At 43.0% G+C, this 13,030-nt stretch overlaps 2 protein-coding genes across 10 annotated transcripts in view; one reads left to right on the forward strand and one right to left on the reverse strand.

Moving 5' to 3' along the window:
• The window catches only part of LOC311263004 (abl interactor 2-like), a 57,205-nt gene that overhangs the window by 33,520 nt on the left and 10,655 nt on the right, over positions 1–13,030 (forward strand). For 5 of the 9 annotated variants that reach the window (XM_084362804.1, XM_084362809.1, XM_084362810.1 and 2 more), the window contains 3 exons: positions 5,784–5,960; positions 7,684–7,701; positions 8,768–8,871. In XM_084362804.1, the coding sequence (XP_084218930.1) occupies positions 5,784–5,960; positions 7,684–7,701; positions 8,768–8,871 (299 nt within the window). The remainder of the gene's footprint in view (positions 1–5,783; positions 5,961–7,683; positions 7,702–8,767; positions 8,872–13,030) is intronic. The other 4 variants (XM_084362805.1, XM_084362808.1, XM_084362802.1 and 1 more) reach the window with 1 other exon arrangement.
• On the reverse strand, positions 1,893–4,050 carry LOC311263005 (uncharacterized protein; the record flags this gene model as incomplete). Its single annotated transcript, XM_084362811.1, has 2 exons — positions 1,893–1,954; positions 2,075–4,050. One exon carries the CDS (start codon positions 4,048–4,050, stop codon positions 2,938–2,940), a length of 1,113 nt encoding a protein of 370 aa, XP_084218937.1. The 3' UTR covers positions 1,893–1,954; positions 2,075–2,937.

A 13,030-nucleotide genomic window follows, 5' to 3' on the forward strand; every position in this document is an offset into this window, starting at 1 on the left:
CGACCCCATTGCCCAATTATTGTGTGCGCATGTGTCAACTGACCGTGTTTCGGACAAAACGTATTTGTCTTGATAATAGCGCCACCTGCTGGTCATTTTTGGTGTGTGAGTTACAGGGGCCAGTCTATACCACCCCTATCAATTTCATGTTATGGTGTGGGCACAGTGCCAAATACTAAATTAGACTGGCATCGGTAAAACCTTCAACGTATATCCTCAGGAGGGCATTGACAATACTTCTACTAAGTTTCGTGTTAATCCAAGCAACCGATGTGGAGATATAAAATACTTCAATTTAAACAGCGCCACCTAGTGGTCATCTGCCAAAATTTTGCACGGAGCCTTAGGGGCTCATGGGGAAGTAGTAACCTGAGTTCAATGTCATTCGGACAAAGCAATGTGGAGATATGCAACACTTCCTGTTTGGAACCAAATGAATGAATGAAATTTGTTAATTTCGGTCATACAACACCAATATCAAAATCAACCATTTTGTGTGAACAATTTAGCCAGCACATATTATACACACTTACAACCATATATACACACACAAAAAAAGAAAATATCATACAGTGACCGAAAAGGGAATAGGCTGAAGCCGAAGGCTTATATTTGCCTGTCCTTTACACCCATTTGTTGTTTTGCTACCTTACTCAGTTCCTCTGACATGAAATTCAGAGACTTTTTCACCTCTTCCATCTCTTCAGCTAACTTCTTAGTAGCCATTCTTTAGTTAGTGATGAAAGAACTTTCAAAGTATACAATATCCACTTTACTGGCAAGATTTCAGGTAATCCAGTATTGCTGGTGTGTCAGTGCATTGCAGCACATGTCATCAAAAAGTCTCCAACAGTTCCAAAATCACAAAAACTAATCCCTCAGTTTGACGTTTATCTTTCTCACAAGCCTGGAGATGTTGCTCAACTGCATGGATGTCGACTTATTTTCATGATTTTTGATGGATTGGTAGTGCTGAATGACCCAGTGCATCTAACCAGCAGCCATCTTGGATACTACTGTCTGCAGGAAGTCTGTTATTTAATAAGGAAGTTAAGCAGGAAGTTGTTATTTAATAAGTTGAGTATTCTTTGTAATAGCAAAATTATTTTAATAACTTTTTGTCAGAAGGATCCACAGAAGCTGTGTGCAAAGTTTCGTGCTAATTGGTGAAATTGCCTGGGAGGAGTTCGAAAAAGTAGGTTTGCGACATTTGGCGAATTTGCAAAAAAAGACAGTAGGTGGAAATGGGCGAGGATTTTTCTGGGACTTGATATGTTATTTTTCTGTAGTCAGTAGATGAGTGGTGGAGGAAGTACTCAGATCCTTCATTTATGTAGAAATATATACAACAATGTAACAATTTATTGCAAGTACAAGTCCTGCATTCAAAACCTTAGTTAAGTAAAGGTATAATCAGCTGAAGGTACTTGAAGTATCAGAAGTAAAGCACAAGTTCTGCTGTCAAATGACCTGTGTGTGGTTAAAGCTTTACAACAGATTTTAAATTCTCAACAACAACCAACTGACAAACGTGACATTATTATTATCTTTTTTTTCTTTGATTTTATTTCATGCTATTTTTTTGCTACGCTCAGATTTAATGATATTTTTATGCGGATGGTGGTACAGATGGCCTTACAGACCATATGTGGGCGAGATGAACATGGATGGTTTGGGCCAGATCGTGCAATGCCGTGCAGATGTTATCATTTTTAAGCACTGATTTAACTTTTTTTTTTTTTTTTTAATTGAAGAATTTCTTCCTCAATGAAAGTGGGCGAACTGGAGCACCCGTGGAAAACCCGTCGTAGCACAGGGATAACAAATGCGTGTGTTTGAGCAAGTCTCTGTTCCTGAGCGTGGATCTGGGCTCTAGAAGAATTTTCAGAATTTTCTTGCTCATGAGATCTTCCAACTTGGACTTCAAGGAGCTTTCTTTCTCCTCCCACTCCTGCTCCTTTTCTTGCAGAGTCTTCTTAAGATCTTCTTCGGCCTGAATGAGGGATGTCTTTAGCTCCCGCCACTCAACTTGATGACCCTGCAACTCCTGCTCAACATTCCTCAGAGCAGCCACGAGGGTGTCGTTCTTGTGTTTCTGCTCTTCCAGCTGAGCCACACAGAGAGCTCTGGATTTCTCCATCTCCTCCAGCAGGGAGGTTTTCTCTTGCTGCCAGCAGAGGCACTCGGTCTCCAGCAGATCCTCTGCCTTTTTCAGGGCAGACGCGATCTCCCTGGTTTCCTCTTTGCATTCCTCAAGCTGGGCTTGATGGGAAGCCTCAGATCTTTCCATATCCTCCCTCGCCTTCTGAGTGTGGGTATTGTGTTCCTCCAGCCACTGAATTTCATTGCTGTACGCGCTTTCCAGAGCATCCTCGAGGGTGTCGATCTTGTGTTTCTGCTCGTCCAGCTGAGCCACATGTAGAGCTCTGGATTTCTCCATCTCCTCCAGCAGGGAGGTTTTCTCTTGCTGCCAGCAGAGGCACTCAGTCTCCAGCAGATCCGCTGCCTTTTTCAGGGCAGATGTAGTATGTGGGCCAGATGAACGTAGATGGTTTGGGCCAGATCGTGCAATGCCGTGCAGATGTTATCATTTTTATGCACTGATTTAACTTTTTTTTTTTTTATTGAAGAATTTCTTCCTCAATGAAAGTGGGCGTACTGGAGCACCCGGAGAAAACCCGTCGTAGCACAGGGATAACAAATGCGTGTGTTTGAGCAAGTCTCTGTTCCTGAGCGTGGATCTGGGCTCTAGAAGAATTTTCGGAATTTTCTGGCTCCTGAGATCTTCCAACTTGGACTTCAAGGAGCTTTCTTTCTCCTCCCACTCCTGCTCCTTTTCTTGGAGAGTCTTCTTAAGATCTTCTTCGGCCTGAATGAGGGATGTCTTTAGCTCCCGCCACTCAACTTGATGACCCTGCAACTCCTGCGCAACATTCCTCAGAGCAGCCACGAGGGTGTCTTTCTTGTGTTTCTGCTCTTCCAGCTGAGCCACATGTAGAGCTCTGGATTTCTCCATCTCCTCCAGCAGGGAGGTTTTCTCTTGCTGCCAGCAGAGGCACCGGTCTCCAGCAGATCCTCTGCCTTTTTCAGGGCAGACGCGACCTTCCTGGTTTCCTCTTTGTGTTCCTCAAGCTGGGCTTGATGGGAAGCCTTAGATCTTTCTATAGCCTCCTGCACCTCCTGCTGCATATCCTGCAGAGTCTTCTTGAAGTCTCTTGTGGCCTGAATTAGAGATGTATTTTTATCCAGCCACTCAATATGATGGTTGGTCATGTTTTTCAGAGCAGCCATGAGGTTGTCGTTCTCATGTTTCTGCTCGTCCAGCTGAGCCACACAGAGAGCTCTGGATTTCTCCATCTCCTCCAGCAGGGAGGTTTTCTCTTGCTGCCAGCAGAGGCACTCAGTCTCCAGCAGATCCTCTGCCTTTTTCAGGGCAAATGCGACCGTCCTGGTTTCCTCTTTGTGTTCCTCAAGCTGGAGTCGATGGTAAGTCTGGGTTCTTTCTACAAACTTCTTAGCATCTTCCTTTTGTTTTAGAAGAGCTTCCTCTTTCTTGCCCAGTCTCTCCTGCAGCTTCTGAACTTGAGCCCTCTCAAATACAAGATCGGCCTCCAGCAGTTTGGCTTTTGTGCGAGCCTCAAACTCTGTTTCTTTGTCAGAGAGCTGCACCTTCAGGCTTAGAGGAGTTGTCTCAGTGTTGTGTTCAGCCTCTACTTCCTCAAATTTGACCTGAACATCCTTGCTGTTAGAAATCTGCTGCTCAAGAGCACCCTTAGTGTTCTTCAGCATCTCGGAGCATTTGATGATCTGTGATTCCAGTTCTTTAGTCTCCTCCAACTTCAGATTCATATCCTCATTCATCTTTTGCAGTGTGTCTTCGAGGGTCTTGCTGTAAGAAATCTTTACGTCAAGATCATCCAGAGCTTGAGACAGGCTCTTACAGAGCACTTGGATCTGTGATTTCATATACTCGCTCTCCGTGTTTGAGGAGTGGACATTAGACTGGCCCTTATTTATCTGGGCTTTCAGGCCATGTATCTCTTTCTCCATCTGCTCTTTCTTACAGCTCCACACTCAATAGCTTCCAGGTCATGTGATCAATTGATTCAAAATCATGTTGGGATCATGTAACTACACTGGCTGCATGAGATACACCTCTTGTTTTTTACATTTTACATCTCTAAATAAAAAATATTTATAATATAAATACTAAATAAAAAATATTTAGAGATGTAAAATGTAAAAACAAGAGGTGTATCTCATGCAGCCAGTGTAGTTACATGATCCCACACTGATTTTGAGTCAGTTGATCACATGACCTGGAAGCTATTGAGCTATGTCAATACTTCATCTGTAAATATGAGGACACATCTAGTAATTATTGTTAATCGTGACAAACGATCTGTGACTGAGCTCGTCTGAACGAGATTAATAAACCACTGACACATGTAGAACAGATTTTCATACATATTCACATTTATTACACTTTAATATCTCCAGTGTGAAGATTAACTGTGTTGTCATGTTGAATACATTTAAACTGTCAGTCAAACTGAGACGTAACTGTGAGACACCATGATTCATGAATCAGTAGAAGAAGAGAGATTCACATGAAATGGGACAAAAAGCTTCTGTCAGAAAGGACACACACACACACACACACGGCTCTGTGTTCTGAATGAAATCTGCAGTTTGAGGATCTTAAAGACGACTCGCCTGTTATTTTCACACACAACAGTTCATGTTAAAGTTCAGATAGTTTAACATCAAACCTAATTTCTGCTTCAATGAAAATATCAGTTCATGTTCCTCAGGATGAACTGTAATAACTTTGGTGATTCTTGTCATCTAGCGCCATCATCTGGTCAACATGTTAATGTGTCGGGGTCAACCCATGTGGCTTTTTCAGGACTTGTACCTGATTAATAAAATCAAAGAGACCAATAACTGATATTTGGAACCGATAGACATTTACAGGAAAAATAAAAATCTTAGCATCAGAGTATAGCAGGGTTAGAGCAGAGGATGTTGCATCAGAGCCAAACTTGCACATTTTTAAATTAGTTTATTTTATCGACAATCTGACAGAAACATCACAGATAAGGATCATCAGATACATGAGATCACCAGATCCGTCAGATCCACCAGATCATCATTTCCAATGGATCCAGGCTGATAATCAGTCTGTCCCCACTTTGGTTTATCACCAAATTACCTGCAGAGCTGATGACATCATCAGCCTCAGCTAGACTCTGTGTTAACTGATGATTAGCTCATTTTAGCGTGCTAACAGGCTAAACTAAGACGGTGAACATCAGCAGTTGATCAGCTCCATCTCTGATCAGCAGTGTAGGAAACATCACACATTAATGTTCTCCTGTACTATGCAAGTTGTTGATGTTGTCAGATCAGTGTTTCCCACTCCGTCTCTCCGCAGCAGCACTCAGACATCATTCAGTTGGTGTAAAGTTTGAATGATAGTAAAAGATATAAAAAATAACCACCATAACATAATCAGTGGCCACCCTGTTGCTCTCCACTGTTCCCTGTTCATCGTGTCGAACGTGACGCCAGAACAAACTCGTCCTCTGTTGATAAGAATGTCAATCGGCCTGTTTACCCACATCTATGAATAAACTTATATACATGCTAATTTCAGTGTAAATGGTTTTTACCCAACCTCACGAGTGTGACAGTGATCTGAACATCGCATATTTTATAATGTATTGAAGCCTGGCCCGTGAGTCAGACATTAGCTCCAGTCTTTGTGTCTCTCCTTTCAGACGGTGGACATTCACAAAGAGAAGGTGGCGAGGAGAGAGATCGGCATCCTGACCACCAATAAGAACACCACACGCTCACATAAAATCGTTGCTCCGGCCAATCCTGAGAGACCGGTGAGATACATCAGGAAGCCCATCGACTACAGCGTGCTGGACGACATCGGACACGGAGTCAAGGTGGGAACAATAAGATACTGTATAATGATGATGGTGACAATGATTTTTTGATTTGATTTGATTTGATTTATTTAATTGCAGCATAAAATGTCTCCCATGTTAAGACATAAAAAGTACAATTGAGGATAAAAACACAAGAAAGTCCAGGACTTATTTCCATTGTGGTCCTCACATAAAACATCAAGGCAAGACATGACAAGACAAGACATGACATGACACTCACAGAGTGTATAATAGTCACCTAAAACCATAAAACCAAAGAAATCTTTTTTAAGAAAAAAAAGAAATTAAATACATTCGATGGTTACCATCTCTATTCCGCTACCCTCTCTAGTAGCCAGGCCTTAATTCTCCCTTTAAAAGAGTTTAGGCTGGATATGACTTTTATATCCCTATTTAATTTGTTCCATTGCACTGTCCCTATGTAGGCAAAGGTGCCTTTGCCTACAGATGTTTTGAAGGAATATGGACACAGATCTGAGATGCTGCCACGAGTGCAAACCTTGTGTTTGTCCTTTACCTTGATAATCAGACCTGCTAGGAACGTTTGGACTCTACCAAACAGTATTTTATGTATCATATTCAGCCTAGTCATAACAACACGCGACTCAACAGGTAGCCAGTTAAGTTCTGCAAATTGTGACCTACCTATATGTGATCTATGGCCCAAGTTCAAAATGACTCTCATTAGTTTATTCTGTGCAGTTTGCAACCTCCCTTTAGGTTTACATGTTAGGCCTTCAAACCAGGAGGTGCTTGCAAATTCGAAATGATTTAAAAAAAACTAATGCATTAGCTAATATTACCATTGTTGGCCTATCTAAAAATTTGGCATTTCTAGCTAATAACTTTGTGAGCCTAATGACTTGGCTTAGTGACCATATTGGCCATACTCCTGCCATCCAGATTGTTTTCTAGGATGCATCCCAGGTATTTTACTGATGATTTTGCTCTGACCACAACCTTATTCAGAGTGACCCTGAATTCAGAGCATCTGCTCAATCTATACTTTGAGCCAAACAAGATGGCCTCTGTTTTACCAAGATGTAAGGACAACTTGTTGTCAATCAGCCAGCTGTTTACAGAAGCTAGCTCTGTGCTCAGGGTACTCTCTATTGTGGATTGATGCTTATGGGACATTAACAGTGCTGAGTCATCAGCATACAGGAAGAGGTCGCATGAACAGGCGTCTGGCATATCATTAATATATGTTAAAAACAAAGACGGGCCGAGAATGCTTCCTTGTGGAACGCCGCATTTTACTATTCTGGGGTCAGACAGCTCCCCCCCCCCCAGGGCCACCAGTTGTTCTCTCCCTGACAGGTATGTCCTGAACCACCTACAGGTGGAGCTGTCTGCTCCCAGGGCCTCAATTAATCATTAATGTTTACCTTCAGAAAAAACTGTTCTAGTCTGTCGCTACATGTACAGTAAACACATCAGTGTGTGTAGTCTGTCGCTACATGTACAGTAAACACATCAGTGTTATATGTAGTGACAGTAATTATAAAGTCACTGTGTGCAAAACTCTTCAGAAAGGTTTCTGTTAACATTCAGTTCATGTCCTGTTTCAACCTGTCCTCATCTTTATCTTCACCTGTCTGTCTGTCTGTCTGTCTGTCTGTCTGTGTCCATGTCTTCACGATGCTGCTGCACTGACACTAACTTCAACACAACTTCTCTCTTCTTCCTCCTCTTCTGTTGCTTTCATTGACCTGTTAAGTGGTTGTTGAGGTTCAAGGTAAGGAGGCAAAACACACCTGAACAACAAACATGTACAACGCACCTGTACAACACACCTGTACAACACACATGTACAACGCACCTGAACAACACACATGTACAACACACCTGAACAACACACCTGAACAACACACATGTACAACGCACCTGAACAACACACCTGAACAACACACATGTACAACGCACCTGTACAACACACCTGTACAACACACCTGAACAACACACCCGAACAACACACATGTACAACGCACCTGAACAACACAGCTGAACAACACACATGTACAACACACCTGAACAACACACCTGAACAACACACATGTACAACGCACCTGAACAACACACCTGAACAACACACATGTACAACGCACCTGAACAACACACCTGAGCAACACACCTGTACAACACACCTGAACAACACACATGTACAACGCACCTGAACAACACACCTGAACAACACACATGTACAACGCACCTGAACAACACACCTGAACAACACACCTGAACAACACACATGTACAACGCACCTGAACAACACACATGTACAACGCACCTGAACAACACACATGTACAACGCACCTGAACAACACACCTGTACAACGCACCTGTACAACGCACCTGTACAACACACCTGAACAACACACATGTACAACGCACCTGAACAACACACCTGTACAACGCACCTGTACAACACACCTGAACAACACACCTGAACAACACACCTGAACAACACACAACGCACCTGAACAACGCACCTGAACAACACACCTGAACAACGCACCTGAACACACAGGTGAAGTCTCATAGTTCACTAAACATTTGTGGAGCTTCACAGTAAAACAGAGTTGCAGCATTCTGTTTGGACTGAACCAGAGTACTGAAGTTCAGTTCTGATCAGAGAGTCAAACCTTCTGACTGACAGGAAGTTTACAATAAACACCATCAATCAGACACTCAGCTGACTGGTTACTGTGTGTGTGTGTGTGTGTGTGTGTGTGTGTGTGTGTGTGTGTGTGTGTGTGTGCGCATGTGCGTGCGTGCATGCATGTGTGTGTGTGTGAGCGCAGGTGAACGGTCAGCAGAACATGAAACTAGGAGGAGGTTTGTCCCGGTCCAACCCCCCCACACAGAAACCACCGAGCCCCCCGAGGGCAGGAAAAGGCATCTTAGGGTACGTACGTCTGTCTGTCTGTCTGTCTGTCTGTCTGTCTCTGTCTCTGTCTCTGTCAATTCAATTCAGTTCAATTCAAAGGAGCTTTATTAGCATGAAAGTTTTACAACAATGTTGCCAAAGCATCAAAACACAACTCGTCCAAACATTCGGACAGAACACAACAAATAACAACACAAACACAACACCAAGATTGATTTACATTAGTTATATATACAGTGTGTGTGTGTGTGGGCAGCAGGTATGCCCTGTCTCCTTCTCCCAGCAGTATTTTAATGTTGAGAGGTGGTTCAGCTCTTTGGACTCTGAGATTACAGAGTTGAACTTGTTAAAATAAATGTTCCTGGTGTCGTTAAATGTTTCACATTGTAGAAGAAAGTGCATCTCTGTCTCAGCCTCACCTGTCGAGCAGTGACCACATGTTGTGTTGTCTTTTGGTTGCCATGATTGTTTGTGTCTTCCTGTTTGGATTGTCAGTTTGTGGTCACTGAGCCTGTACTTGGTGAGCATCTGTCTCTGCTTCCTATCTCTGACAGTAGAGATGTTCTGCTGACTCATCATGTTTTCAGGGCGAGATAAGGTTCTGATCCACTTTGGCTTTTAGTTTCTTCTCTCCAGTGTTGCAGGTTTCTTTACATTGTGTTATAATGTGTTGACTCTGGTTGTGTTGGGAGAGCAGTGTTGTTGTGAGGCTGTCAGACTGTCTGAGAGGGGCAGTCAGCCTCAGGACCAGCTGACAGAGGGGACTCTTCTCTGGGCTCAGCTCAGAGTCTGGAGGGCTTTGGAGTGGAGGCGTCTCTGGCTGGACTTCAGCTGGTTAACAAGTGGAGCGTTCTCTGTTGGATGTTAATTATCAGCGGGTCTCTGCCTCATTCTGCTCTACATGCATTTGTTGGTGTGTTTCTGTGTAAAATGTGTCTGCAGACTTCTGCATGTAAAGACTCTGTTGGATGTTTGTCCCAGCGGGTTCAGTTCTGATGACTGAGTGGACCCAGACTTCACCACCGTACAGCATAACGGGCTGGATGACACCATCAAATCTCTGAAGCCAGATTCTGACTGGAGTTTGTAAATGATAAATGTTCTCTTAGTTGCATGTCGGGCTCTTCAGCTGTTTCCTTCAGTGCATCACTGCCATGTTGAAACTCCCTGATGCTGTCATGTTATACCAAGGCAGGTATAACTCATGCTGCGTTCAATGACATGATTATTTATGGTAAATTGGTGTTTGTTCTCCTGACATCTGGGGCGTTTTTGAAAGATCATGACATTAGTTTTCTTCATGTTTACTGCCAGGGCCCAGTTCTGACAGGACTTTTCTACTGTGTCCAGCTGCTGCTGTGGTCCTTGTTCAGTAGGAGACAGTAGGACAACAGAGACTTCAGCTCTGTATCGAGGAGGGAGAGGCCGGGAGCAGCACACTGATCCAACTCAGCAGCACCTTCATTTATATACATGTTAAAGAAAATCGGACTTAAAGCTATAGTTGGTAATGTTGGAGAGCTAGCAAGATTTGAAAGTGGCACCTCGTCTAAGCTCCACCCCCTTCTCCCCCTCCCATCAGTGCTTCGTTCAAAGCCCCGCCCCCACAAACTTGAATGCGCATCTGACAGTAGGAGTCAGCAGGGCAGAGGAGAGCCGAGTGTCATATCCTATAACCATTGGGCTAATACGAGCTACAAAAGTAGCTAAGTTGGCTAACGTTACATATTTCATGAAAATAACAAACCCCCCCGAAGCAAAACAAATAATTACCTGTCCAACAGAAAGACATCAACCTCTGCATCACTTCTTGGGCCCTTCGGTTCCCTCAGTTGTCTCCACTGTTCAAAAGCTGAACCGATGTTGACTCTGCGTTTCCCTCTGGCTTTATCCAAAGCCTTCTTCGTTGCAGCCTTTTCTTCCTCCAGCTTTCTTTTCTTAGCCCGTTTAGCGGGGCAAGCCGTCACAAGTAACGCTGGCAGTGCCACTTTTGGCTGCATTTTCTCTGCACTGTTCTCTCCTGCTAACTCGGTATGGAGTGTGTGGGGCGTGGGCAGGACGAGACATAAAGACATGATTAGTTCTTTCTAGAGCTGAAACGATTATTCGAGTAACTCGAATAATTCAATTACAAAAAATGGTCGAAGCAAATTCTCTGCCTCGAGGCTTCGTTTAATTCCTATCACCCGCGTTATGTGGCCTGCTTAGCTCAGGGATCATTTTTCCACACGGACTGTTATTGCGGACACACACCACTACGTTCAGAATTGAGTGGGCGCGATGGCGGAGAGCCAAGAAACCGTCCGTAAAAGACAGAGAAGGTCCAAAGTTTGGGATCATTTCACACTTACAAAAGAAGATAACAAAGTGCAACATGTCTACTGCAAAGTAGAACTGGCGTACCACAACAGCACGTCAACAACGATTCAACATCTGAACCGAAAGCATCCAGTTGTTAACACCAGCTCACCAAGCGTCGCCGACACAAGCTAACGTAAACATTGATGTTAGCTAAGTCAACGTAGCCTACCATCGCTAGTTAGAGCGTATGGTATTTGTAGAAGCTGGAGCCTGATGTCGCTATGACTAGATATCATGTTAAGATGTGGAAATTAATTTGTGTTAAATTGCAAGAGAGTAATAGCCTACACCAAACAACTCCTTTACACACACACACACACACACACACACACACACTCATCTCCGCTCTCTCACTCTCCCTCACGCACGCGTGCACACACAAGCAAACACACACCCTTACTCCCCGAGTCCCGGAATAAAAGCCAATTGTCTATTAATTAATAACAATTAATTAATTAAAAATAATAATTAATCTAATTGTCTTGTCTATTTAACAGGCCTGTCATTTTCATTATGCATTATTTGGTATTGTTGTTTAATAATGCAAAATTATTTTTTATTAGATTACTCGATTAATCGATGGGATAATCGGTAGAATAAAAATATTCGGTAGCTGCAGCCCTAGTTCTTTCCACTCTGACTGAGTGGCAGGGATTGGTCAGAGTTTTTACAGGCCTGCAGCTGCCAGAGGTTTGATTTTTTTCGTTCCTTCTTCTGAACACATTATGTATTGACTACTCTCAGGATGGAAGGACCATTTCACCCAGTATAACAAAAAGTGAACAGGATTACCAACTATAGCTTTAAACTGCTGCCCTGGCGTGCACCTCTTCTCTGGGTGAAGAGTTCAGTTTGTTTGTCTCCAGTTTTAACAGCACACATATTTTCCAAATACATTGATTTAACCAGATCGTACATTTTGCCCCCTGTACCAGTGTAGAAGCCTGTACACCTGTCTCTCTGTCTGTCTGTCTGTCTCTGTCCCTCTCACACTGTCTTTCAAGGTGTGAATCCTGCTCTGTTATCCCTCGTCTGTGTGTGTGTGTGTGTGTGTGTGTGTGTGTGTGTGTGTTGGTCTGATGGTGTTCAGTGTGACATATAAACTGGTCCTTCACTCATCAGATAAAAGACAAATGTCCCACAGAGCAGCGATACAGAACCAGACAGCAGTGATGTGGCAGCAGGTCCTGACTACAGCATCAACACAACACAACACAACAGCATCCATATGATCACAAACAGTCTGCTGACACATTTTAACAGGTTAAACACACAGATCATGGTTCTGATGTGTGCCATCACACCTGTTCTGGGTCCAGCATGCTGTGTGAACTGATACACTGGAGCAGCTGCTTGGTTCAGCTTGGATGTAATGATGTTGTTGGATCTCTGTGTGAGAAGTGCTTGTGTCTCTCTGTTTGTCAGCAGCAGGTTAGCTTAGCTTAGCTTGATGACTGGCTACAAAGGGAAGCATGTAGCCTGGCTCTGTCTGAAGGTAACCTCCCAGCAGCTCTGAAGCTCAGTCATTACAATCATCTGTTCAGAAACTAGAGTCAAAATAAATGACAGTACATTAATACGTTTATTGATAATCAATAACTTCCAGGTAAATGTAAATCGGTGCCGACATGTCTTCTGATAGTGGCTGAATGAAACACACCTCTTTTATTTGACTTTGGTGCTTCTTCTATTTTTGTTAATAAATAAATATATATATATATATATATATATATATATATATATATATATGTATATTAGGGCCGCGACTTTAACGCGTTAATTAAGATTAATTAATTACACAAAAATGAATTACACA

The sequence above is a fragment of the Pagrus pagrus genome, assembly GCF_965226575.1.
Source record: "Pagrus pagrus genome assembly, chromosome: 9".
Lineage (NCBI taxonomy): Eukaryota > Metazoa > Chordata > Actinopteri > Spariformes > Sparidae > Pagrus > Pagrus pagrus.